At 39.8% G+C, this 27,841-nt stretch overlaps 1 protein-coding gene across 17 annotated transcripts in view; it reads right to left on the bottom strand.

The window, feature by feature from the left end:
- Nucleotides 1–27,841, bottom strand: part of stxbp5l (syntaxin binding protein 5L) — a 99,687-nt gene that overhangs the window by 48,036 nt on the left and 23,810 nt on the right. For all 17 annotated transcript variants that reach the window (XR_002169737.1, XM_019882379.1, XM_019882375.1 and 14 more), the window contains 2 exons: nt 6,738–6,819; nt 3,227–3,327 (listed from right to left, as the gene is read on the bottom strand). Coding sequence is in view for 16 of the 17 variants with exons in the window: in XM_019882379.1 (XP_019737938.1) it covers nt 3,227–3,327; nt 6,738–6,819 (183 nt within the window). In the remaining variant the exon portion in view is untranslated. The remainder of the gene's footprint in view (nt 1–3,226; nt 3,328–6,737; nt 6,820–27,841) is intronic.

The raw sequence follows: 27,841 nt of genomic DNA, 5'->3' as shown, positions 1-27,841 counted from the left end.
GGGTATCATTGCCACTCAGCTGTTTTTACGACCACGTACGCTTCTTCCTAATAAGAAAATTCCAAACCTGAATAAATAGTTATTTTCCAAGAGCGATTCGGCACCGTTGATGGAAAAGAAACCTGAATGCTTTTCATTTAATTAATGCCCTGCATCACATACAGTATTCTCCCTGTTATGCAGCATAACTTGAAGTATAAAATCAAGTTGGCGGAGCAACCATAATCACAGCATGGCACTGTCAGCCCTAGTTTTCCATTGCAACTGCCTTACCCTATGCATTTTTTTAATTGATTTCCAGATCCATATCAACTCCATCCAGCAATAAGTGGCTGTGTAAACGTATGACATCACCACAATAAAGGCCTGTCCAAAAGGGTTGCACATGCATATGCAAATTTTCCCTCCATAGCAAGCAAAGTCAGTTAAAGTCCCACTTTTGGGATGTCTCTCAAAGATTATCCGGAGTGATTAATTTGTGGCGAGGATTGTAAAAATCATTCACGTTAAACCTTTTCAATATTCATCATCCTTGCGTGTGGTCAACACCGAGTTGGGCTGAGCCACCGACTCAGTTATTGTGACGTGAAACAGAACGGTAGCTAATCTGGAAGCTCCCTGAAGCATGGACATAAATGGGGGAAAGAAATGGTCATGGAGTTCGTCATCCACCATAACGAAAGTGACAAGTTGAAGACTTTGCGACTGCAATATCGTTACGATATAAGCTAAGAGTTGACTTTGCTTTTTCGATTTATTCTTCTGCTACGAGACTGTCTTCGTCTTTGTCTTTTTCGGCATGCAGTCATGATGCACTGCTGCAGCAGCAGTCTCTCAGGCTGTCTCTCATCACAGACTCTTGCTTTTGGGGAGACTTGCAATTAGCAGTGTGGATGTGGATGTGGTTGTGCGTGGCTTACTGCGTTGGTCAGCAGAAAGAAGGAAAAAAAAACACAACCTTGACGTGTAGGGTCTTTCATCTTTTAAAAATCGATGAAGATGTAAAAAAAACTTTAATAACAACCACAATCGGTATGTGTGTGTTCCACTTAAGGCATCCAGCAGGAGCCATGACTTTTGCCGCTATCTGACCACTATGTGGTCATCTGAGAAGTTGACCGCCGAAGCACTGCACACAACATAACTGCTTGATAAAATACATGAATGCGTCATCATTAGGCACACACACAAAAAAAAAAAGATGTTCTTTCAGTTGCGCACAGAAGCGTGTCCAAGGTTTCAATAACGTCCAATTATATAATGATGTGAAATTACTCGAGAGTGACAGCCACAAGAAAGTGAGTGACAGCGATCACAATACAATTGTCTCTACCGTCTCCAGTGATTCATGCATTATTCGGAGGGGAGACTCAGAGTGAGGGCGTTCGCTTCTGTAGGTTGAGCCTGGAGACACAAAGTTAAATAGTAAGTTACCACCTTTGAAGGATGACTCACGATGCTCCTTTTTTTTTTTTCTTCCTTTTGTCTTTGAGCATGATTCACTGCTCGACTGCTGAGAGCTGCAAAGGCCTCCTACCACATCGCACCCAAAAGGCAGGTATAGAATGTTGTTCAGAGATCAAAACACAATTTCAAACCTCCTATGTGTGTTTGTGTGGGAATATGCAAAGCAGAGATTGGATGTGTAGCCAAGATTTCAGAATAGACCATCTTATTCAGAGGATTTTTAACAATGAGTCGTGAAAACATCACGTTCCTATTAAAAAATATACATATTATGCAGCTCCTGATGCACCAATCTCGAGACACACATCTTTATTGCTTTACTTTTTTCTTTTTTGGAGGGAGGCATGGGGGGCATGGAGAAGTAGCACAGTTGAGGGGCACCATGTTTAAATCTTGGCCCTCCTGTGTAGCGTTTGCTTATTCGCCCTGTGCTTGTATGCAATATCCGCAGGTTAGCCAGCTTCCTCCCACATTCCCAAAACATGCATACGTACACTGAAGACTCTCAATGGTCTATAGATGTAAATTCGAGTGGGAATGCTTGTTCGTCTACACATGCGTGCCTGTGGTGTAATACACAGAACTGTGTTACATAACGGATACAAAAAAAGGTAACTGTATACTGCGACAGAGACGGGAAAAAAAAAACGTAATCAGATTATTCGTAAGCGTTGTAAGGATTGGATTATTTTGCAGGAATACAATGTTAATACATTTTATGATTGTAATATATCTTATCCTGGTAAGCGGGAGAGAAAACGGGTAGAACAGTGCTTCAAAGACCAGAGGCTCTGTGAAAACAGTTGAAGAACCTACTGCCTCTTCTCATACAGTCATTTCGTTTTTTTGTAACCCCTTCAGCTCTCACTGTGCTTCTCGTTGGCACTCTCTGGTCAAGGTTGATGCATGTTCATCCACTAAGCTATTTTCCTTGTCACGGTTGCCAAGTGCTTGCTCTTAGTGCAGTGTGGAGAAGTAGCCATTCATCATCTGCGCCACTATTACGGTCTTCGGGGTTGCGGGGAGTCAGAGCCTATCACAGCTGACATCGGATGGGAGGTGGGGTCACCCTGGAGAGTTCATTAGTCCTTCACAGGTTACCTCGCCTCTCGTGCAATGTCAGCAAGGACAGGCTTCACGTGGCTCAACACGAGATAAGCGGGGGGGGACAACGGGTAAATGGAAACTTGAACACCTTGTTAGAGTTTAGCCTTAGAAATCACATTCGAGTTCATATAATTCTACCTTCATTCAGTTGGAAAATAACCATGTTGATTCAACAGTCTTCTTGAGTTGCTGTTCAGCAAAATCAATAAGTCAAGCAATCAATCTTCAGTTTGAACAAGCAGGAGTCGTGTTGTGAAATGTGTTTGCCGCAGAGAGGATTGCTCCATTGTCAACCACCTGAGGCATCTGAGCCATTATTTTTCTGCTTTTTCCTTCTGAGTTTACTTTTTCTTAGCGTTGACCCTGTTTTCAAATTCAATATTGCTACATAAAAGCCATTGTTTGCCATTAAAGTTTGATGATAGAGAAAAAATAGGAATCTGCTGCTTCTCAGCATCCCACCGAGAGCTATTTTGTGTGTGTGTGGGGGGGGGGGGACTTTCAACAAAATTGTTATTGTACTATTATGTGAAATTTGATCCATTTTAAAGTAAGTGCGAGTTATGTTCCATCCATCATCCATTTGTCCTCATTAGGATTGCAGGTTAGCTGGAGCCTATCACAACTTGTGTGTCTAAGGAGAGGTGCTCACCTTTCTCTGTTGAACTTGAGTGAATGCAGGATAGCCGGTCGCCTCTGACGAAGATTCCACAAGTGTAACGTGTCATCTGCGCAGGCTGTGACTAACGCACCCTGTTTGTAAGGCAATTTAAAAAAAAATAATAATAATTTAAAACTTGAGCAAATAATCAAGTACAGAAGAATTCTGGAATATAATTTCTCTCAGTACCTTTTCACAACTGCTGTGTCAGTGTAAAAAAAAAAATAAATAAAAAAAAAAGTTGATTTAAAAGGTTGAAAGTTTAAAAAAAGTGAAAAATTGACTAGCACTGTATGATTCGAGAAGGGGGAATAAGCATAGTAGAGCCTTAAGATATGCCATTAATATCTTTTCCGTGACCAAGTTTGTGTAACGGATCACCTTTCACCATTGAGATAAATTGAAACACCATTCATGCTTTGCGGCCTCCCTCAAAAACACAACAAATGTATTTGTAATCTGTTTTACTCAGAAAATTAGCTCTCTGTAATTGTTCTTTATAAAATCACAAAGTAATGACATAATTAAATGGAATGTAAAAACGTGAACAGTGCATCATGATTAATTCACTGCTCCTTCTGGTGTGTGTGTGACACGACCACTGCAAGGCAGTATCGTACAGTCATGCATATACATGTTGAAAAGTTTCACTCGACTACTTTATGTGACTCAGATAATCTGCAGTAATATTAGTCCTTTCTTTCCAGAGGATAAAGAAAATGTGGCTGTACGTATTGTTATGCTGTCTGTCTACATGTGTTGCTTCACATTTATGGTCAAATATATGTTTCTTATTTCTTGCTGCGAATTTGTCCATTGTGAGACAAATAAAGGTTTTCTTATCTTATCTTAATGCATTCAAATACAGCCAAATAGATGGTATTTGTTAGCCCATCTATGGCATTTCCCATTACGTGTTATCAGACTCAAAGGCAAAGTTATATGGTTGTTTTCAATACACAACGTGTACTTGTCTTTGTTTTATATTTAGTTGGACAATAAACACCAACTGAGAGTGGTACGAAACAGACTGAAGCCTCTTTTTTGAAGATTTGTTCACTGTCTGCCAAGCTCAAACGCTGCTGATCTGAAATTTTCGCTCATAAGTCAAAACAAAGGAATTGCTAACTGACGGCTCGTATCTTGAAAAACTCGCAAGTCAGGTCACTTGTATCTAAGGTCTCTAAGGACCATTAGCGTCAATACATCCATCCATCCGTTGTTTTTTTATATCACACTTGTTCAGGGTTGCAGGACAACAGAAAGCAAAGATGTTATCAAAAACTAAAGCAAACTAAAGCAAAAACTAATAATTACTTGCAAAAAATGTAAGATGCTCAACCCTTGTTCAAGGCATAACAGATTGTATTTACAGTGAAACTCCCACGGTGAACCTCTTCGAAGGCTTATAAGACTGGAGCCCAAGGAAGAATTAGTATTAGATTAAAAATGTAATCTCGGTATTAAAAAGTGTAAAGCAGCTTTTTCCTCTTATTAATTTTGGTTTTATATTATCAGCTCACTGGCCACAGGCCACCGCATTCTTCACATGAATCATCTACATAATCTTCAACTCATTTAAAAAAAGAGATGCTTTTATTTTAGTGGAGCTGCATCCGGTAAATTGAAAAAAACTTTTTTTTTTCTCTTTTAGTAGATTTCAAGATTTTTTGACATTTATTTCGGAAGAAGGACAACAGCAAAAAGAAATGAAGTGACTGACAAAAAGTGGCAACAAAACAAGCAAAATGACACTGATCAGGAATAGATTACACAACAATTGACAAACAAATTACAATTTGATATATTTTAGGTCCAATAACACACTAAGCAGCAAGTTAGTTAAATTGATAATATCATCCATAAAGGTAAAAAAAAAAAAGTAAACCTATGATATGCTGTCATGTCCAGTGATCATGTCCAGTGAAGTACAGATTTTTTTGTTTTTTGTACCGGTACAATATTTGATTTCGTGAAGGATTTATCCCCTGTTGCTCTCACGGGTGCTTCTCCTTGCTTTCGACGAACATCTCTGCTCTTGTTCTCTAACTTTTAACTATTATTTGTATCTGTTTGACTTTCTTGTGGTGTTTCGAATAAAATAACAGTTGTTCTACAATATACTTTTTTGCCCAAATAAAACGTGCTTTCCAGGGAACCATTCTGCACTCGTGCCAAATCGTCTATGTGCCACAAATTGTTTTGTACATCATCATCCAAGCTGTGATTTGAATTAAAGAGATGGCTGCTGAGAAAAATGAGGGTGTGAGCCAAACGCATTTACATTTATCTATGAGAAAAAGATGAATGAAAACAAGACGCAGATTTATTGATAAACTACGAAATCAATTGCTCTGATAATCCGAAGGCCTTGTGTAGCTTCATCCAAGTGATACAAGTGTTCGTGACCCAAAGTCCTTTTACAAACATGCAAATGAAACTGACCTGTGGTGACTGGAGGTACGACAAACACGTTATGAATTATGAATTGGACACAACCCTCATTATTCCTCAATGAACTGCAGTCTTTTTAATTAAGCCTTTTATGAAAAGCGATTTGTGTTATTATTTGAGATATCTTTTGAAACAGATGTTGTTAACAGTGCGGTAAACGAGAAAGTAAATAACGTACACCTGATTATACCGCGCATTCATTTGACTACCAGTCTTTCTCTTTTCACTGTATTATTCATTCGGCGAAATAATACATTCAAAGCAGCCAAACAAACAACATAATTAGTCTAATAATATCCTGCACAACACAACCTCTGATCATAATTGCTATTCTGCCTAATGTTTCAGCTCATGGACGAGAGAGAGAGCCGCGGCGGCGCGAGAGTTGCATTCATTTATGGATGATTGACAACCTGTTTGTGTGACGCAGTGAAGGTTCATATTGCTATTCGACAGTGCCTTTTAAAGTGGCCAATTTGCGCTAATCGATGAAGTCAATCTATCAGACTGAATGTCAAGAGGAAACTCTGAGAAAGCAAAGCATGAGCAGGGCAGCCGCAGCCCACACACTTGAATGCAAGAGCGGGGCATTGACATACATCAACGATGAGGTGAACACCTGCGTTAATCATATGGTCAACAATAATTCTATTGATCGCATCTTAACGCTAACCACATTTGGATAACTGCTCCCGGCAGTCTTGTTTTATTTTATTCAAACAACAATATTGTTTCACATGTCTGTATAAAACACAAGTGTGTGTTTTATGTACTATACTGTTTATGTATACTGTGTACATTCATAAACATGACCCAATGGAGCAAATTGTGACTAGTTTTACACCATTTCATGTAAAAATAAATATTCAGACGCATTTGTTTATGTACAGATTGGACAAAAGTATTGATACACCCATTCATTATCCAACCAAGATATTTTTTTTAGGAATAGTTTGAACTCATCGTCCATATTTGATTGAAACTCCACCCAAACCATCCAGAAGTAATAGACAGGTGTCATGATGCTTTGACAAAGTAGTTCTCTTACCTCATTGATAAGGAACTGAAGTTGAAGAACGGCTGCACCGCTCTCGTGCTGACAAAAGCAGTCAACCCCGGGCCGTCCCAGTCTGATGACATCACACAGTCAAGGAATTATAGAAATATTCACAAAAGGCAATATTACACATGTTTCAATGCTTATTTACTATAAAAAGCTGGTTTTACTGCATTTGTGCTCAGGTATCTTAAAACAAAGTGAAACAAAATGCAAAATGAATCTCGCATCAGGAGAAAACACTGGTGTACAATTTTCAAGGTCTGGGGGGCATATCTGCCTTGTCACATATTTTAGGAGGCCCAAAGTTAAATACAACTGAACAGTAGAGCATGTACGTTCAAATAAATTGTGTCCATTTTTTTCCTCTGAGGCCTATTGATGTGAAATTCCACCAACAGGAACTCTAACGAGGAGCGTCGTCGAGGTCAATTGCTGTCGATGTGAATGGGTGAAAAAGCAGCAGATGTCAGCATTGGATCCGTGTTGGCTGAGATAACTGTGTGTCATAACAATGTTAAAGCTGCTAGAACTTGGCGGACACGCTGAAATGTGACCCAAGCAGCTTGTGATTGATCAAAGCGTTTCTCCCATTAAATCTACTTCAAAGAGTGTCAGAAAAGAGAGAAAAGATGGCTGAAGTTATTTAAATTTAGAAGTAGAAACAATGACGTAATGTATGTAAACACACAAACACACACACACACACACACACACACACACACACACACACACACACACTCGTACACGGCACACATACAGGCACGCACACACTACTAAATACTACTACTACTACTGCTAAATAGTGTACGATTAGTCTGTAAAGTTCATCAAATATAAAATTGTTACGTTCAATGTAAATACATTATGTTGCCATCAAAATTTTCTGTTGCTGTTGGTATTTTATTGAAGAAATGGACTGTTCGGATGTTTGGCTTGTCACTACAGCAAAAAAAAAAAAAAAAAGATTTTAAAACAAGTTTAACGACAATTTGGTTTGCAATAAAAACAAGTTTCACAGCCCTGAATTGGTACCTCTTAAGTTTACTTTAGCAGTGGTAGCAGCGCCGAAAGCTACATCTTGCATGTTTTGCATGTGTCTAAAGGACGACTGGAGAAGGTTATAAATGCACATTGATGTTTGATGATTACTCCTCTTCTCCCACCTCAGGGCACTCGCGTTTAACGGCGAAGCATCCGTGCAAGCAAGGCCAGGAAGGAACAATACCAGCACCATACAGTCCCCCGCTGGCTGTCTCTCTGATTCATGTCAACAGTTTTCAGTTTGCAAAGCTCATTCAAATTAATTTCACGTGTTCATGCTCAGGAAAAAAAGGGGTTCTGATATGTTGATAAGGAGGAGGGACTGAACAGAAATCAAAATGCCGATCAGTGTCAACAGGTTTGGATACAAATGTTCACTGCTTTGCATTAAAATGATCCTGCCGGGGGGATTTATCAGGAGATTTGTGACTCCGACAAACATTGACAGTATTATTATTACTGCACGGGCTAAGCTGCACGTAACATTGTTGATGATACTATTATAGCCAACTCCAACAGAATACCTTTTGTTGCGGTAATCTGCAGAGTAACTTGCAACCTTTCTTGAGTTCTTAACACTGTATTTACCCGTGTGAATTCTATTATGTCAGTGCCACAGAGTACAATGTCCTCCACAATACAAATATTCAACGTAGGTTTAACTTTTGCACTTGATTCGAAGTAATGACTGAAAACAGGCGAGGTGAAACCTACGCAGCCATACACTTGTTTCCAATCATTCCTTAATTAAAAAAACAAAACAAAACAAATACCAACTCCACCAAGAATGGACTATTAAGATGCCTATTATAATTTGTTATTAGGGCCGGGCAATGATTAAATATCAATGTATGTATTGCGATAGACAAATGATCAATACCAATAGAAATATTATTCAGAAAAAATAAAATAAATTCAGTCTTTTTCTTCTGGATCATTATTTTGAAGAGTAAAAATGTATATTATTCCATATATTTCAATATCAAATGAGATAAAATACTTATATCGTGATACACTTCAACCATAATGCCCAGCCCTACTTGCGATTATATCTATTAAAAATGTTGAGCTGTGTATTTGTTTCTTTGTCTGAACCACACTGTCTGTTTCTGCAGTCAATGCATGCACTCTGATGAGGAAAAGGCAAACAATAGCAATGCACATAATCTTTTTGAGAGCCAGACATAATAGCAAAATATAAGGATCTCTTTTCTGCTAAAGCTCCTACTGCAACACAAATGCCCCCCCTCCCAAAAAATAAATAAATAAATAATACGACTCAGCAAGACAAATCTTAACGTGTGGTAATGTACAAATAAGAGGACATTTGAGTGGGGGTGATACGTAAAAGACAAAAAAAAAACAAACAACTAAATGAACTAAAAAAAACAAACTAAATACCATCCTAAAAAAAACAAACGGAAAAAGAAGAGAAAAGTGAGGAACAAAAGGTTTTGGTTTGTGCGTGCGTGCATGTTATAAGGCTATATTATAGTTTATGCAGAATGATGTGAGATTGAAATGATGTCTGGGACAGGTTGGACAAAACCATTTGGACTCAGACAAAAAAAGAAAATAAATTCATCTACAAATGCCAAATAAAACAATTTCTCTCGCCTGTGGACTTAGCAGTGTAGACTTTTTTTTTAAATAAAAATGTTGGACCCATAAATTACAAAATTGTAATTGAGAAGAATGACAAACACAAACTTTGATTAAAACACATAAATGCTTCGCTGTCTGACTCTATAGTTATAAGTTATTGATTAGTGGTCCATGAAAAAAAAAAGTGTTGAAAATAAAATACATACGCAGGTTTTAAACACTACAGTATAAGCATGACTTTTACAGATGGAGGGACGGCTGGTTTGCCTTTCCTTCTTCCTCCAAGGTGAAACTGCTCTCCACCTCACTTGGTGTGAAGTTAACCCACAGCATCATGCAAACAGCTCAGGGCAAAGTGATTGTGTAACATTTATGTGCTGCAATCACATATCCGTTCTGTTATTTTAAGAACAAAATGTGTAAAGCTGTAATGAATAGCTTCAGTAAATAATCAAGGAGCGTTGCAGGCTATGGAACAGAGGTTTTAACCCGTTTGTGTAACAACACTGGGAGGGAGGATGGAAAAAAAAGGCTCAAAAAGCACATTTAGAGAAACATCCTGATGCTTTGACAGCGGGGGGACAAAACAAAAAGGTCCCATTATTTAAACTGCAGCTTCATCGAGGCCAAACAATCCAAATTTGAATGAGGAAACCTTGATAAATACCCACATCCTGCATTTGCCTGACTTCTGATGAATCATTCACTGGGGAAAAGAGGAAACATTTGTAAGTTTGTGTCAAGACTATTAAACACACAAGGATTATTATCTCAATGATTTTGAGGGAAACTCTGTGTCTTTAGGGCTCAGCTCAACTGCCTCAAAGTTAAGAGGTCAATGGTTCAATTCTCATCTCCTGAGTTGAATTTGCATATTCTCCCTGTGCGTGTGTGGCTTTTCTCAATGTACTGCATCTTCATCCCTCGTTCCCAAAACCTACAGGGTTGCTGAAAGGTTCTGGGGAAACGTTCACCGGTCCTCTAATGCTCATATTATTTTCAGTTCACCTATTTTATGGATTCCAGAAAGATCGACACATGGCTGAAAAATGTTTTTCTGCCAGATGCAGAAGATTTGTCTGACACTGTCTTAGCCACACGCACGTAGGAGCGCAGTATAACCTCAACAATGTCTTGTTTGCTTTCATTGTGTGACTGCGCAAATGTGCAAGAGTGCAGATAGATAAGGCAGGTCAAGCAAGGAGAAAAGGTCACAGTGACACGTCAACATGTAATTTTTGTGTGAGCCAAAGAGAGCTAGCCTATCACTGTTTCATTAAAGAATAAAATGTCCATAGGGGTGAATGTAAATGGCTTTTTGTCGACTTGTACTTTGTATATGTGCCCTGCTATTGCTGAGGACCAGTCTCAAGTCAGCTGGGATGACACTTTTGATCCCCCAAACTATAATTTCAGTAGCTAGACCCATAGTAGTGTAGAGGTGCACTTCGGTGCGGACAGCATGGATTCAATTCCCACTCAGTGACGGCGTTAATATGAGTGTGAATGGTTGTCCGTCTCTATATGTGCCCTGTGACTGACTGGCGAGTCAATGTTTCGCGCCAAGGGAGTGTGATGCTAGGACCAGAGCTGAGAATGTAGGAAAAGACTGCAGGAGGGGAAGTTTGGTGAACAGAATGCCTTCGAGAAAACCTGCTGGCTGGATTGGAGCTCAGCCCTCGGGCGTGAAAGGCAAGCAAAGACGCTTTTTGTGCTGCATGGATTGCCACAGCTCAGAGGCATCAGTTGCACTCACGCTTATTCCAAAAGAAGGGGCAACTTAACAAAGGGCGTTGAGAGAAGGAAGAGTCAACAAAGCGGCGAGACTTCAGCTTAACCTTGAGAGAGTCGTGAAGATAAAGCAGAATATTTTTTTGGTTGTTGTTTATGTTGGTTCAGATTCTTGTTAACGCCTGTGTGGCAGAGTTAAGACTGACTGAGCTCAGGGCTACCGCCCGACATTCCTTTTTTGTGAGAAATGCAACTAAATTCTCAGGAGAGCATGTTGGATAGATTAACATCATTTGCAATGGGAATTCAGAAGCTTTCTTTACGATGAATCACTGAGTAGCGTGTTGTCTATGGACTGGCTAGAATGACCATCACTGATTTCAGTCACTTAAAGGCAGTGTACTGTACGTGTGTGATTTAACTGCCTAAATGGGAGTGGACGGAAACAGATTTAAATCATCAGTCTGTGACAGTGTGCCTCACTCTCCCTCTGGCAGACCACTCTTAGCGCACATCACATTCAAATTCACATCACACTCGGGGCCACATCAAAACAACCGAGACACTGTCAGAACACAACGCTGATCTGAAGGTGAACTGCCTACATCCATACACGAGATAAACGCAGCGCTGCTGCCAGATAACTACATAGGGATTGACTGGAGACATGCCACAGATAAATAATTTATTTCGGTTGAATTATGGTCACCTCTCCCGTGAAAACAAAACGATTGACATCAAAATAAATGCCAAAATTCTCTCCACCGTATTTCAAACATGGAATTGTTGTAAACCCTGGAATGCCTGACCCATCAAGGAATAGCCAGAAAAATCAGATTTTTGGGAACTCAAATTAAAAATGATGACTCAGTTCCAAGACAAGTTCATCATGACACTGCCAATCAGAAGAGATGCTTTTTAACAATGTTCACCCTATAATGCCATTTGTATCATATTTGATACATGCATTTTCATTATGTAACTCATTCTTTATATTCCATTAAATCATCTGTATCAAATTTGATACTGCAGGTTTAAAATATGATTTTCCCCAAATTATCATTTTCAGATGTACTTTACATAATGCTTATAAATGTGATACGACAAATATCTAAAACAACATGACATGGCAAAAATAGTTTTGAGGATTTTGTTATAAGGGTTAAATTTGTCATGTTTGTTTCACGAAGGCCTGCAAGCTGCAAGTGTCATTTCATCATGAGGTCATGTTATTGGTCCGACGACTTAATATCAACCACATACAATATTATGACTGGCTTAGCTGGTGGACGTATGGCAAACATAGAGAGACCAAGAAGCAAATAATGAGGTTCAGTAAATTAGATTTCCACCAGTGAGTGAGCCAGAAGCAAAGAGGCAACTCCCCGTGACCCTGAATTGAATTATTGGGTGACATACAGTAGTTTGTCCCTGTTTGTTCAAAATGTTTACACAGGCCTATGTCTCTGCCAGAAAGAAAACCATCCTTAATTGTAGAGTCAATTAGTCACCACTGTTATTAGAAGTAAACAAACAAGTCTTTCATTTTCAAATATGCAGGTGCGGGAGAGCAGGAAAGGTAGTGGGAAGGAATATTTGACATATACCTTTTTAATTATCAAACTCATGAAAACATTCATCTAGAACCAGGTTGTCAAGTACTTGAGTATCGGAAGTCAAGTTAACGTGCTCTTACCTCCGAATTTGCAACCTCATAAACACGAACAGAGCCTTTCTATCCTGATTAGCACAGTTGATTACGCAATAACATTGATTTTTGTACCAGTCGAATATTTAAACAACGGCACCAAGCCAATGTTCTGCCTTTGTGGCCAAGCCATCTGGCCACTCAGTTATATTCTGTGCATCTGCTTTATTCTGAGTGCCTGTCAATGAGTCATTTTCTCCCTCCAACAAGGCCTCTGCTCTGCGCTGTCACCCGACAATTTCCTGCCATCACGGCATTACTCACTTCACTATGCGATTCCAAGGGTCAGCTTCTGTATTTTTAACTTTGCTTGAAAAAAAAAAAATAACAACCAAATGTCTGTACATTCCCAGTCATTCTGGGCATGCCAATCTGCAAGTGTTGAAGTTGTTGCGCGTTTAATCAAAAGGTCCTCTGTTTTGATTCGATAACCAAACAACATACAAATATTCCGATTCACTGTAATAAACTCCTTGAGTGACTTATTTTTGAACACACATTTGCAGTACAGCCAATATCTGCAATGCATAATCATCTGCTGCAATCAGTGTTGAGTGGGTATCACGGGTTGCATGTGGCCCATTTGAACATACGATATACACGGTTCATTTTGCATGTTCTTCCCATGCCACTGTGGATTTTCCCTGGGTATTCTGTTTTCCTCCCACATTCCAAAAAAATACATGGCAGTGAGTGTGAGCGCGAATGGTTGTTTGTCTATGTGCACCCTGCAATTGGCTGACAGCCACTTCGCGATGTACCCCACCTACTGCCCGATGATGGATGGCATAGGCTCCAGCACGCTTGCAACCCTTGTGAGGATACGCGGATTAGAAAATGGATGGATGGATGGATGATCTAAGGGCTGGCTGAGGCAGTCACAAGAAGGAGTCATGCCATATCACCTGTGACAAAAATCCTTTCAACTCTGGGTCATTTCGGTTCACTGCCGATTGGTTCTGGGCTCTGTCAAAGCACTTTTCCATTTGTGCTGTCGCAATTTTGAACACAGTGTAACACAGGTTGGGCACATACACCAAATTGCCACGCACTCAAGATGAGTTAAATCCAACAAAATGTGGCTTTCATGTGGTTGTTAGCCTCCCCAAAATGTCCGGAGCAATCAATTCATTTTCTGTAAATCAATGACTGTTAAGCCCTATACATGAGAAACAAAATAATCCCATCATGTTGTTTGTCAGACTGACCCATTGTACAGTTGTTTCTTTTACAAAGTCGTGAGGGTGGTGCTTTAATGAGTGTATTGGGATTGTTTTTCCCCATTTCTGGCACTAATGGATAATGAATCCGATTGCCCTTAAAACATTCCTGCTGTTCCCAACAAGAAAAGTACTCTAACTCTTCGCTTTGATTGTGATTTTCTGACTTTAAAACATATTTTGTGGGGACCCTTCAACCCAACACCCCCCAAAATCTTGTGTATATCCAACTTTTATGGATATAGAACGCTATTAGTTCTCTGGAGTTTTCTTGCAGTTCAGAGGACTGACATTTCAAGTGATGAAAGCATGCACATTCTCAAAAATCACACGACAGCAGTTTGATAGAAGATTGATCCCACCATTAGCTCTCTAATTGACCCTAGATCCAGTTCCCCTTGTATCTCTAGCCATCCATGTTAAAAAGCTCATTCTCATCCTGTAAGATAAGCAATTATATCCACCCCCACCATTTTTTTCTTATCTTCTTTGCTTGAGCATATACGCGCGTGTGTGTGTGTGTGTGTGTGTGCGTGTGCGTGTGTGTGTGTGAATTGAAGTGTATAATAATTACTTGTTGCTTGTTTAACAATAGTAGTAAAGCAAATGAGGTAAGGTCGAGTAATTTAAATAGGAGTATCATCTCACAGCAGAGTGGATGTAAAATAAAAAGTAGAGGATGTAAAGTGAGTATGCACATGTGTGATCACTTATATTTGTGTGGCTGGTTGCATTTTGGATTACATTTGAGTGTTGAGGTTAGACAAAGCTAGGTGACAAAATAGCGTATTCTTGTTACAAATGTTGCTTCTAAACACACACTCATTGTGACTGTTGTAAAGGTTATGGCTAAACATGCTATCATTCCAGACAACATAATCAGCGACCACGATCTTCTCCCTTCCACTGTTTTCTCACTCTCGCCAAAGCTCAGCCATTAAGCGCCATTTATAACAACAGACTCAACATGAATTATTAAATCAATGGAAGAGCATTTCCAGCACCCCATGCAAGGCAAGTGATATTTTGTGCACTCCCTAAATCCAACATTTGTAATATTTTCACACCGAAAATGAATCCATGCTTGTTTATCCAGCCAAAGGTGCAGGGCATACATCGAAAAACAACCACTCAAATTCACATTTCCACCTATGAACAATTTAGAGAGTTCAATGAACCTAACATGTATGTTTTTGCAATGTGAGAGGAAGTCATAGTATCCCACCAAGCAATAATTATAAGCAACAAAATTATCAACAATTACTGTACTTCCCAAAATGACAGCAATTGTACAAATTCACTTAGAGACCTCGTTCAAGGCAGAAAAATCCTAAAGTTTCAAACCAACAGCCAAAAACCTTCCAGAGCAATTCTCTTCACTTCATCTACTGGTACTGGTGGGTCACTGCCCCCATTTAGCCACGATGCAATTGGAGTGTAAATGCCAAAAGTGAAACTAGTATTCTGCACCTTTATCTGGATTTGCATGAAAATGGTCTATCGTGGAAATGTTCTTTATCTCTTTTATTCAATATTACTACTTTTATTCCTCTCCTTAACTTTTGCACCCGGGGGCAAGAATCCCTTTGTCATGTGATGCTATTAAACATTAGTACAGTAAGCTAACATTGCTACTGACTTGTAACATGAACTATGGCATCCATCATCAAAAGTGAATGTGTGCACGCCTCCCATAAAGTGATTTATTGTTCTTTGGACATAAACAAGAAAAAACAAATTTATATACAGGTATATTATATACAGGTATATACAGATATAATGTTATGTGTTGTGTTTATTACCTTATTTTATGTTAATGGTCTTGTAAAGTGCTTTGTTGCAGCTGTTGTGAAAGCGCTATATAAATCAGGATGTATTGTACACAGAGAGAGAGAGAGAGAGAGAGAGAGAGATACCTACATACACATGTTGGATGCTTGTGGTGTGAACTGTTGTCGCCATTGCCTTTGTCTACAAGCAATTACACACAATCTGGCTGGTGTGCACTCTTGGCTGTATCCAAATGAGCAGTTCAGTGAGTAATTAACCTGCAGATAGGATGTTCTGAGGAAATCAAATTGCTCCGATAGAACTTGGCTTGTCTGCACTAGAAATGTTTTCATACAGGCAGAAATAGTCAGGATAAACCTACAGAACTGCGGGCTCTTTTCAAGAGATAAAGAACAGCCCCTTTTGAACAGCGATGGATGGCGGACAGTGCGAACTGATTGTAAATGTTGCGGGTCAGTGAGTTTCCTGCGGTCGCGTTAACAGAAACACAATTACTGCTGATGACATTTTCAAAAACAGCTCTTATATTATTCTCTTTCGAAATGCCACCTATAATTCACGAGATGAAACGATGAGATGGTGTTATTCGTGAATAATTTCTCGCTCTAAAGAGCCAACAAAAACAAATGACCTGTTGGTAGAAATGTAATTAGCGAGGGTTTCCAATTTGTAGAACGATGACACAGGTGCACTGTCTGCCTCATGAAAAAAGGACAAAACAGCCAATGTCTGTTTTGTTTTGATTTTGTATGGAAATAAACAGCAAACCTGCAACTTAACTGCACAATTCGATACAAGAGCCAATGACAGTTATCTCTTTAGTGAGCGAGGAGCCAAATTTGTTTAAAAAAAAAAACTAACAAAAACAAGTACCGGTAGCATCTCTAAATAGACGTTTGCACGCTCACTATAAGGCAGTGGAAAGAACTTATTTCCCCTAACTAATTTGCCAATATAATGTCCGTCCATTTTCTATACCACTAGCCCTTATTCACAGGTGAGCTGGATCCTATCCCAGCTGACTTTTGTCAAGACATGGGGTACAACCAATTTTCAAGGAATGTCCACCATATTTCTGTCCATTGTAAAATAGCATCTAGTTGAATATTGCTTACATCCATACCAACACTTACATTAACCTGCGTTTGGCGTGGCATGTCCTAAGTCACCAAATCTTGTGTGATGGTAGTAATCCGGCGCGGTCATGCTCGAGGCTCGCTGCCACGTCAGCACCGTTCTCCAATTGACAGTTGAATATGCTAACCAGCAAGCTAAGATCCCAGGCTGCTAACCTACCGGCCGCCGTCACTCTTAAGCCTCCAGAGGAGTCACACACTACGTTTCTTGAATTCAGTAACCAGCACAACAGTAACAGTCGTCTTGATAGAGTGTCATCTCTGAGCTCCACAGTCCACAGATCAATCCATCTGATGTAACAATTGGATCAAGAGTGGGTTGAGATACCTGGAGAGTGAGGCATGAAGTGTTGCTTAAGGGAGGCGTAATAGTTAAACAAACCCAAGGCATCAAAATAATAAACTGATACAGGGGTGAATAACCCATTAGGATTTAAAGTGACAGTCTCTTTCTCATAACACAGAGATTCCACTCTTGATCGTTTGGGTTTCAAACAGGCCTCTTCTGAGCCCACATAGGATTAACATTACTCAAAGGAAGACTGATGTCATATGCCTGATGATAACTGAGTCTCAGAACCAGTATCATTTTTAAAAGATGTTTCAACAACTCTGTTCGAACATCACGTCCGACCTTCGTGTGAACTCTTGACCTTGAAACACTCACCAAAGCCAACATCAAGCAGACAGCCACGTTTGCTTATCATTCATATTCAAAGGGAAACACCGCGGAACTAGAGGCATGCGTCTTGGTTATCTTGCCACAGCGATTTCATCTTAGCATGCACATGTAACCTTCTCTATATGAGTAAATACAGAAAGCTGCGCATTGTATTCACAAGGCTCTCAGAAAAATTTTGCGCATGGGTGTTTTTGTTGCGGCCTTTTAAATGGCAACGCTGAGCTGTTTGTCAAGTACTGCAGTGACAAGTCCGGCAAGATTTTCTGCTCCACAGAATCCGTGAGGCTAACAAAAGAGCTTGCTGTAGCCAAGCCTTCCAGGGTACATGCATTGCCACTCAAGAAGCAGATTGGAGAAGCGCACCAATGCAATGCTCCGAAAACTGTGCGGCAGTCAAGAGCCAACAGCCTCGGTCTGTCACTTTGTCCAGATAAGGTGCCGTTTGACAACAGGAGATATTGATTCAGCTGCCTGCAGGCTTTTTATAGAAGCCAGCACCATCATTATGACCCATCGCCCTGCCTGCCTGTTTGCCTGCCTCAATGCCTCCCCATCAACAGAGAGACAATGTGTGGATAAATACAAATAAGAAGGGGCGAGAATGATGGTGAGGGTGGAATATAGCAATGGCAAGCATAAACATAATCAAATGAAGGTGACTGAAAAGAGGCAGATAAAAGGATGGGGGCGGGGGTTAGGCGAGAGAGATAAAACAGCAAATTAAGGCTATGGCAAACTGAAAAAAATGAAATATACAAAGTGAGGGGAAATTTGAGGATGAATAACATCAACAAGGAAGAGCATAAAGAGTGTAAAATGAAGCGCATTTGTGTCTGTTGGATTTAATTTAAAATCTGTCTTCTCACTGACTCAGATGGTCCCTAAAATGTCTATGAAGAGTTGGTGTGTTGCAAGTTGGCACACAGCAGGTAATATTTTACTCATAGATTTTATAAAAATAATATCCCCTGAAAGCATGATCGTTTTGTAAATTGGATTATCAATGCTGCACAAGCAAATATGTAAATGTTCTAATCAATTAGGATCTCATCTAGAATTAAGTAATTAACCATACGAGAACGAATGCAGTCTTTGCCATGTATTTACTTTACACGTTTCCAATAGTGACACTTGGCTCAACACGATTTCTTCAGGCATGTGCCCAAACATTGCAGTCCTCCCACGCATACCTTCGACAAGCAACCATGTGTAACAAGGTCGGCTTATATACGCTCTACAATCCTTACAAATTCTCTCCTATGCCGCGTGTACAATGAAGATCTCCATCACGCCAAATGTCCACTTGTGTACGACCCAACGCAAACTTTGGAGTGAACAGGTGTCGCTGGAATTATGTGATTTGACCAAAGGCGGAGAGATGCATTGAAAACTCTTCAGGCGCTACCTAGCTATGATCTTGTTGTAAAAATTAGTATTCGCGCCATCGTGACAAAAAATGTTATGAGGAAAGTGTTTGTCTATCTCTGTACACCTGCACATTGATTCATTAATAATAGTAGTAGTCACAGCAACTAACGTGTAACCTATCGCTTGTTTAGCATGCAGCTTGCTTTCACCACAACAAGAATTTACAGTGGCAAAAGGCGTAATAACCAACCAGAATTCTACTTTTGGCCACAATGTGATGCAGGATTCTAGTTACGTTAAGCCATTTTAAACTAAAAGAAGAATGTTTCCAGACCTAGAAGTGTAAGTTTCATCCAACCGGAACTCGTTTGCTACTGCCAACTCGGGGAGACATTGAGATTAAAACAATGCTGGTTTTTGGTAATCATCAATCAAGTTTAACAAAAGAGGCAGTTTCAGTTGATGTAGTTCCGTCATCATGTTAGCGCAATCACTTTAAATAGTTTGTACTGACGTTGGTGGTGATGTTCCAAATTCATTGACTCCTTTGTGAAATTTGACACCTTCAACATTTCATTCTCCTCATTTTACTGCAAATATACATTTATACAACCAATATTTCAGATTAATCTTCCCAGCTTTTCCTCATTCAAGGTCACCATTTTGTATGAGCCTTCGATCCACATCTCTTTTTTTTAATTCTATTTTTTTTTACCTGTATGTTACTGATAATAGTTTGATTTTTGGTCTTCCTTGTTTCAAGTCCCCTGTACCAACGTCTGAAACATTATTCCTACATGCTGTCTGAAAAAAATTGATTCTATTCTTGCAAGTTACAATATTGACTTCATTCATCCATCCATCCATTCATCCATTTTCTAATCCGTGTATATGCACAAAAGTGCTCTGGCAAAAGCCTGCACCAATAGGCAGTGCACAGAAATGACCCAGAGTTGAAAGGATTTTTGTCACAGGTGATATGGCATGACTCCTTGTGACTGCCTCACCAGCACTCAGATCATCCATCCATCCATCCATCCATCCCTTTTCTAATCCGCTTATCCTCACAAGGGTCGTGGGTATGTTGGAGCCCATCCCAGCCATCTTCGCGCAATCGGCGGGGTACACCCTGAACTGCTTGCTAACCAATTGCAGGACACACACACACAAAACCAACCAATCACGCTCACAATCACATCTAGGGACAATTTGGAGTGCCCAATCAACTTGCCATGCCAATGTGCTATCCATTTGACCACCATGCTGCCCTATTGACTTAATTCTTGAAATATATATTTTTGGGTGGCCCTAATACTATATATAATTAGCGTAGCCATAAAACCTAAAAATCAGAAGTCCAAAAGTTGGTATGGTTAAATGGTACAGTGCAGTTCCTGGCTCAATTTTTAGCATGCTACAGCAAAACATAATGCAGTGGCCATTTAATTGCATTTCATCTAAAATTCAAACAGTTCATTTGTTTGTCCCTGACTGCATCCTCAATACACTCTTCTCCCCATTCTCTCACCATCTCTTCCTCTGCGTCTTTGATTAAGTCCTTTAAAATCTGAAGTTTATGTCTCACAAACAGTGAGTCACATCGTGGGAAGATAAATCAGCTCAATTCTGCACCGCTGCCAAAAAGCTATCTCTCATCCCATTCTCGATCTCTTCTCATCTTCTCTCAGGCATCCCTGTGTTCATCCTCGCGTTCACACACGTACACCTACCCAAACACCTGCTTGCACGAGAACGCATGCATCCTCTTCAAGGGTGTTCAACCGCCTCTGCACACTTGAGCCTGAATGTGACGCATTTGGCATGCGTACATGGCTGTTAACATATAGATGCAACATTAAGCTTGTGACATTGTATGTTAAAGCCTCTATGTGGCTGCCTGCAGAGATTAAAAGGGCCACTCTTCACCTCGGAAACAACACATAGACATAACCACGTCAGACGAAACAAAGATGGAAGGAAGGTGAAAGGAAAAAAACGATGAGGGGCCGTCAAGGACATAATTCAGGATTACCTCTCACATAAATAACGGGCACACTATCACAAATGACTGAAATCCTCTCACACTTGGACAATAACAATCTTTTTAGAGACAATCCCAACAACATGTTTTAAAATTGATTTGTGACTTTCCGGCGCAGGATGTCTAAAATATTTAAAAATGTTCTCTTCAGACAGCGGTGAATGCAGTGCTACTAATAGCTCATTATGATGCAAATGGCTGTGCTGATGGAATAGGTCATGACTTTGCTTTGCATTTCTTCAAGACATTCAAGCCTCTGCTGAGACCCATGAAACCGGACTGTCACTCAAAATTGACTTTTGAAATGTACACTGCCTTAAATATATGCATGTAGACAACAATGAAAAAAAAACAACCTCATTGTATCGTACACATTTCAACCTCTAAAGGCGATGCCTTGAATCTAGAATAATTCAGAATCTGACCAACATCTTCCAAATAAATACTGTACAGTAACACTGTAAATGATATCACCGAGACCAGTTTGCATGAAATAAGTGGACTCATTCAAAGCAGTTTTCGACATGCAGTACGGGGAGTCCTGAGCTAACGGGCATTTCCAGATTACCTACAAACAGCATGCTGTTTGCTTTGGCATCCTCTTGTGGCATTTTAGTGCCAAGAAACTCTGTTGAAATGAGTTGAGTAATTTCGTGTAGTGGTTTACCGCCATCTTGCAGCATCTTGTTGCCAAGGAACTATGTGGAAGTGAATGGAGGAGCTTAATGAGGTGCAATGCCACTATATTGTGGCATATATATGAATCATAAACTTGTTTAGGGGCTGTCAGTTACTAATGGATTTTTGCGGTGCAATGGAATTTGCCATTTCTGCAAAAAGTTAAGATGTTAGTAATATTGAGTAGTGTGTACCAGATCACATGGTACCTGATTGCATATCTTGGTACAAATCAATGCTCTTCTATAAGTGGCACTGAAATTGCTGCCTAAACAAACACCGCACATCAACAACTTCCACAGTCAAAAAAAAAAAAAACAACCGGCATTTTTTTTTTTAAAGATCGTTTTTGAAATATGGATGGAAATATTCAGATGTTGCTGCATTCCCTCCTGAGTAGACACCTACATTTATCAAGTCCACTGCATTCATTCAACAACCAATTTCCATTTAGAGTGAATTGGCACACACTTTGAGCATAGTTCCTCGATTCATGCATGCATCATGCATCAACATTTGGAGTTCACTCACCCTTGGTCCCCATCGTATCGCCTCTCTAACTGTTTCATTTCAACATCTCGCATGTTCACAGCCCTGTAGTGTCTTCTAATCCAGCTCTCGAGTTTCCCCACCATTTTCCAGTGCATCTCCCATCATCTTTCAGTGACCCAATAAATAAAATAGTAAGCAACTGTATCACCCGAACACGAGAAGATAAAGAAGGGGAAAATAGCAGCAATTGCCGCGCGTTCTCATCTCTACACCCTCTGTCTGGCTCTGGGGAGATACTGACGGAAAATCGATCTGGTATTAAGTCTAAGAAGTCGTGTCTTTTTGATGCAATAGCAGCATGTGGTCTGCTGGTATGAATAAGGTCTTATATTGGAAGAGGGCTTATATCTGCATGCGATTAAAGGAATATATGCACTTCTCTTTCTCTCTGGCCTTTGGAGAATAAGATACTGTACATGTACTGTATGATGCTTACGCGCAAATAAGGAACGGATAACACGGGGGGGGGGGGGCTGGCGGAGTGGCTTGTGACATCTACAAGAGCTGTTGTGGATAGCAGTTTCTGCATTAGTATGCTCACTGTTTGACTCCTCTCCTGGCATTCAGTAAATGTCTGAAAAGGGCAAGGATGAATCTGGCTCTCCTTTCCCACATACACGGGCATTGCAGTAAGTATACTGTGGAAAAAAAAGAAGAAAAAAAAAAACACGATATAGCCGGGAGGCTCTGTAAAGGCCTCATGAATGGAAAATGATTACATGTAATCAAGAGTGTTGTTTGCCATTTGATAGAAAAAAAGAGAGACTTATTTGCATTTTCACTTTTGAACAATTCTGCAGATTTATTTTCTAATAGCTCCATAAGTGTTTGCATTCATTACCTGCCTCGCTCGTGCATCATTTACCATGTCTAACTCCTCTCATCAGGCCTCCTCAGCAGCAATAATGAGCGCTAATATGAATCATTTTCCATCATCTGTAGCGCATTTGGCAAACCAACAGGAACAGAAATGAATGCATGAAAACCAGGCAAACAATTTCAAAAAGCCCCCTTTGTCATGGCCAGCAGATGTCTAGACAACAGCGCCTGGACGGTTGTATGCTCCCGGCCCGGGCGCTGAGGTGAGGAATCAAATTAACAAGAGAGGCAGCTGGCACTGGAAAGGCCCTTCGGCAAGGGTCTGTTGTTTAGAAGATAGACAGGATGAATAATTGCGATATGATGTACGACACTGCACGCTCCTACTTTGTGACACCTTGCTGAGATTCACGGCATCTTCTTTCTGATCACCAACAACGCCGTGCTACAAATCGTGTTTAGAAATTGTTTTGCCCCTCAGGTCCACATTATTTTATTTTTATTTTTTTTAACGTTCTCTGGTAACATTTGTATGTATCAACATTTCCATGGCAATGTACCATCTCAACAAGTACTCAGCATGCTTTTAACAAAAATATTTATATCAAATGAATGAATGAATTGAAATCCTCAGTAATGATTGATTTAAGTAGCAATGTCAGAAGTACAGATGATGAATTATTGGACTGTTTTTTTCTTTTTCTGGGGGGTGGGGGGATAATAAATGAATACAAGTCAATGGTAATTTGCAGAGCGGTAAAGCACAAGTGTCAGTTTGACCTTCAACACCCCCTACTTAAATCCCTTTGGATTAGACATTATTCAAAGTCAGTGGAGCTTTGATAGAGAAGAAAAAACAAAACAAAACATAATTTCACAAGCAGGACATTAAGTTTCATTCACATACATGCATTCATTACTTTTACTGTACTTGCTTTTTGTTTGAATGAACAAAGCGTTACGTTGAAAGGTTACTGTTAAATGTTGAAGGTTGCACTATAATGCAATGGAAGCCAGACTTAATTTTACTCAGTGTGTTTCGCAAAACAAAAAGTGGATATCTGCAAACAGATCATGTCTGAATTTGCTTAATCTGAGTCAAGGCCATAACAAATGAGCAATGTCAGCCTGATTATATAGTTTTTCTACACTCCGTATTCACCTCATGCTGTTGTTGTTGTCACGTTCTGATGGTGCAACTAGACAACACATTATTAACGTAACGAAGTGATTGATGAGCAAAGGCAAATATTTTATTTTGGGTCATTTCATCATAAACTCAACGTGCAATATTTGCATTGGTGACTGGTTCGGGGCTGCAGCCGATCCCATCCGACTTTGGACGAGAGGTGGTGTTCACCTTTGCCGGCAACGAGAACACAGACTTGGACACACTACGCACAATGTAATACATAACCTTAGTATCAATCCCTTTAATTAAATCACATTTTCAAAAGCAGCAAAAACGCAGTACAGAAAAAAAAATAAAAGCATACTACGAAATACGTATGTCAGAGAACCCGTTATTATTTCCACCAGTCAGTAATATGGAGAGTGAAGTCATTTTTAAAGACGGCACAGTAACATTCCAAGCATTGAATGGTGCTGCCGTGCTGTACCTTGCAAACATCTTTGCGCCCCACAGCAGCACAAAAATAGACTCATGCATCTTGTGTAGCACATTGATGTCATTCGCTTACACTTGGTGCACTTTGTCCTTTCTGAACACAAAGCATCCTTCTGCTATTGTAGGATATCAAAGGTTACACAGAACTCTTTTCGAGCTGTTCTGGCGCTTTACAGCTGAAGATTACTGCATACTTCACAGGATGCGACTCCGTAAGTGTTTGTGTGGTATTTCATTGCAAAAAATGCACCATGTTTAAAAGCCACGCTGTTGCTATCTATGTGGGAGAATGTTACACCCTATGAAATCCGTGTGGAGCACTGATGCCTAATAAAATGAACACAATGCATTCATCACAAGCATGTTTAACTTTCTGTCACTTTTTTTTTTTTGCGATATATTCAGTAGTATGAATCCCAATTAAAAAAAAACACTTGCATTTCTGAGATTATTTTCAGCAGTGCTATAAATAGTCATCTGACCTTTCATTGCGCTACCTCTTCGCCATCGCTCCCAAGGAGCAAATAATGACAATAAGGAGGATACTGGAGTATTGGGATGAAAAGGATGAGAATAATTTAAAGTAATTGCTTTACAGTTGTATTGCCTACCACGGGTCATCTAATTCAACAAAACAGGGAACCGCAATAAAACTTGTTAGCCACAGGGCACATATATACGGAATGCAGAACATTTCCAGGACTGGTGTCATAAAACGTAAATTTCATATTCAAACCACAAGCAGGCAGAGCCGAGCTACATTGCGCGATTTTGCGCCCCACAGCAGCACAAAAATAGACTCATGCATCTTGTGTAGCACATTGATGTCATTCGCTTACACTTGGTGCACTTTGTCCTTTCTGAACACAAAGCATCCTTCTGCTATTGTAGGATATCAAAGGTTACACAGAACTCTTTTCGAGCTGTTCTGGCGCTTTACAGCTGAAGATTACTGCATACTTCACAGGATGCGACTCCGTAAGTGTTTGTGTGGTATTTCATTGCAAAAAATGCACCATGTTTAAAAGCCACGCTGTTGCTATCTATGTGGGAGAATGTTACACCCTATGAAATCCGTGTGGAGCACTGATGCCTAATAAAATGAACACAATGCATTCATCACAAGCATGTTTAACTTTCTGTCACTTTTTTTTTTTTGCGATATATTCAGTAGTATGAATCCCAATTAAAAAAAAACACTTGCATTTCTGAGATTATTTTCAGCAGTGCTATAAATAGTCATCTGACCTTTCATTGCGCTACCTCTTCGCCATCGCTCCCAAGGAGCAAATAATGACAATAAGGAGGATACTGGAGTATTGGGATGAAAAGGATGAGAATAATTTAAAGTAATTGCTTTACAGTTGTATTGCCTACCACGGGTCATCTAATTCAACAAAACAGGGAACCGCAATAAAACTTGTTAGCCACAGGGCACATATATACGGAATGCAGAACATTTCCAGGACTGGTGTCATAAAACGTAAATTTCATATTCAAACCACAAGCAGGCAGAGCCGAGCTACATTGCGCGATCAGAGGCTGATAAGGAGGCAAGCAGGAAAAGAGTTGGGCATTATTTTTCCAGAAAAGTGGACACAATGCAAGTTGCATTGAGCACAGGAAGTTGGGGACCAAGGTCAGTAAGGCAGAGTAAGGAAAGCATGGATGGAGGGGAAATAACAAGAGATGTACGATGCCTAGAAAAAGTAGCAAAATACACAGAAATCAGGGAAATGCTTCCCATTATCCTCTAGCCCGCTATTCATGCTGAAAAGGACACAAACGTGATAAGACTCAGTCATCATGGCAGAGGCCAAAAAAAACTGCAGTGCATCATGGGAACTAACGACAGTCAGTGGTATCATTATGGCGTGAAAAGGAAATGAGTGGTCTTGTAAACCAGACAGACACCATAATAATGGAGCCCAGAGGAAAGACATCAGGTCTTGAAAAGAAACACCTCTGAAACACACACAATGCTTTTAAATAGTTACAATAGATGAAATAGATTTGATACATTTTAAAGATTAGACAAGCGGTGCCCTCACTTTTTCACCATGCAAGCTACTTGTAAAATGACCAAGGGAAACACTGGCAGTGACTGACTTAAGCGTGAGATCAGACGACACTCCCTTCGGTACTGGTAGCTCACCATTTACCTAATGGCACCAATGAATAAGACAGGTTTTATAAATTAGATGGACAAAACAGATTAAAAAAAAGATTTGATACGTTTATAGATAGATAGATAGATAGATAGATAGATAGATAGATAGATAGATAGATAGATAGATAGATAGATAGATAGATAGATAGACAGATAGATGTCATTTTTTGGGGGGTGCAGGGCTTGGTTATTTTTTAAATTTTTTAACCCTATTTACTCTCCGGCTTTATAGAAAACACAGGAAGACGGTTCATCAGCATTTTTTTGCAAAATTTGGAGGATTAATTTATTGATTTTTTTTTTCTTTACATCTTAATGGGTGTTGATTATATGCGGATTTTCACTATACGCAGGCCAGCCGGGTCTCTATCCTGTGTCAAAAGCACTACTTCCCATTAATTAATATTGCACTGCAATTGAAAGTAGTTCTAATGCCATTATTTCACACACTAAAATAAAATAACCTTGCGTGAGTTTTTCCTGAAATATGGCATTGATTTTGAGCATTACAAAAGGGAGATGGCAGACAAAATTGAACAAAATCATCCCTTTTCTGTGTCACTGTCAGAGCACAGTCTGGGCTTGTTCGACCATTCCATTATATTCCATTCAATCCTGTTCTATCCAGTATCCAATGCTTGTGTAGTCTAAACTCACCCTAAAAACAAATGCAATGCATTTAATTTGAATGCAGAGCGATCCACCGTTTTGTATCGTGGTATGTCACAAAAACATGTTCCTTCAATAGATTGGTAGGTGTACATGCTACGTCTATCAATGCGGGTGTTATCTAATTTTGTAGCTTAGATAACATATTTCAAAGGGCAACATGCAGTAGCGCACAGCTCCACATGAATAACGCGTTCAACAATCCTTGAGCATGCAATCAAGCTTATTCGGAATGGTTTGTTGATTGGTCAATC

Source organism: Hippocampus comes, unplaced genomic scaffold (assembly GCF_001891065.2).
Source record: "Hippocampus comes isolate QL1 unplaced genomic scaffold, H_comes_QL1_v1.1 scaffold111, whole genome shotgun sequence".
Lineage (NCBI taxonomy): Eukaryota > Metazoa > Chordata > Actinopteri > Syngnathiformes > Syngnathidae > Hippocampus > Hippocampus comes.
Note: the sequence above shows the minus strand (reverse complement) of the source record. Positions and strands in the feature narration are given on the sequence as shown.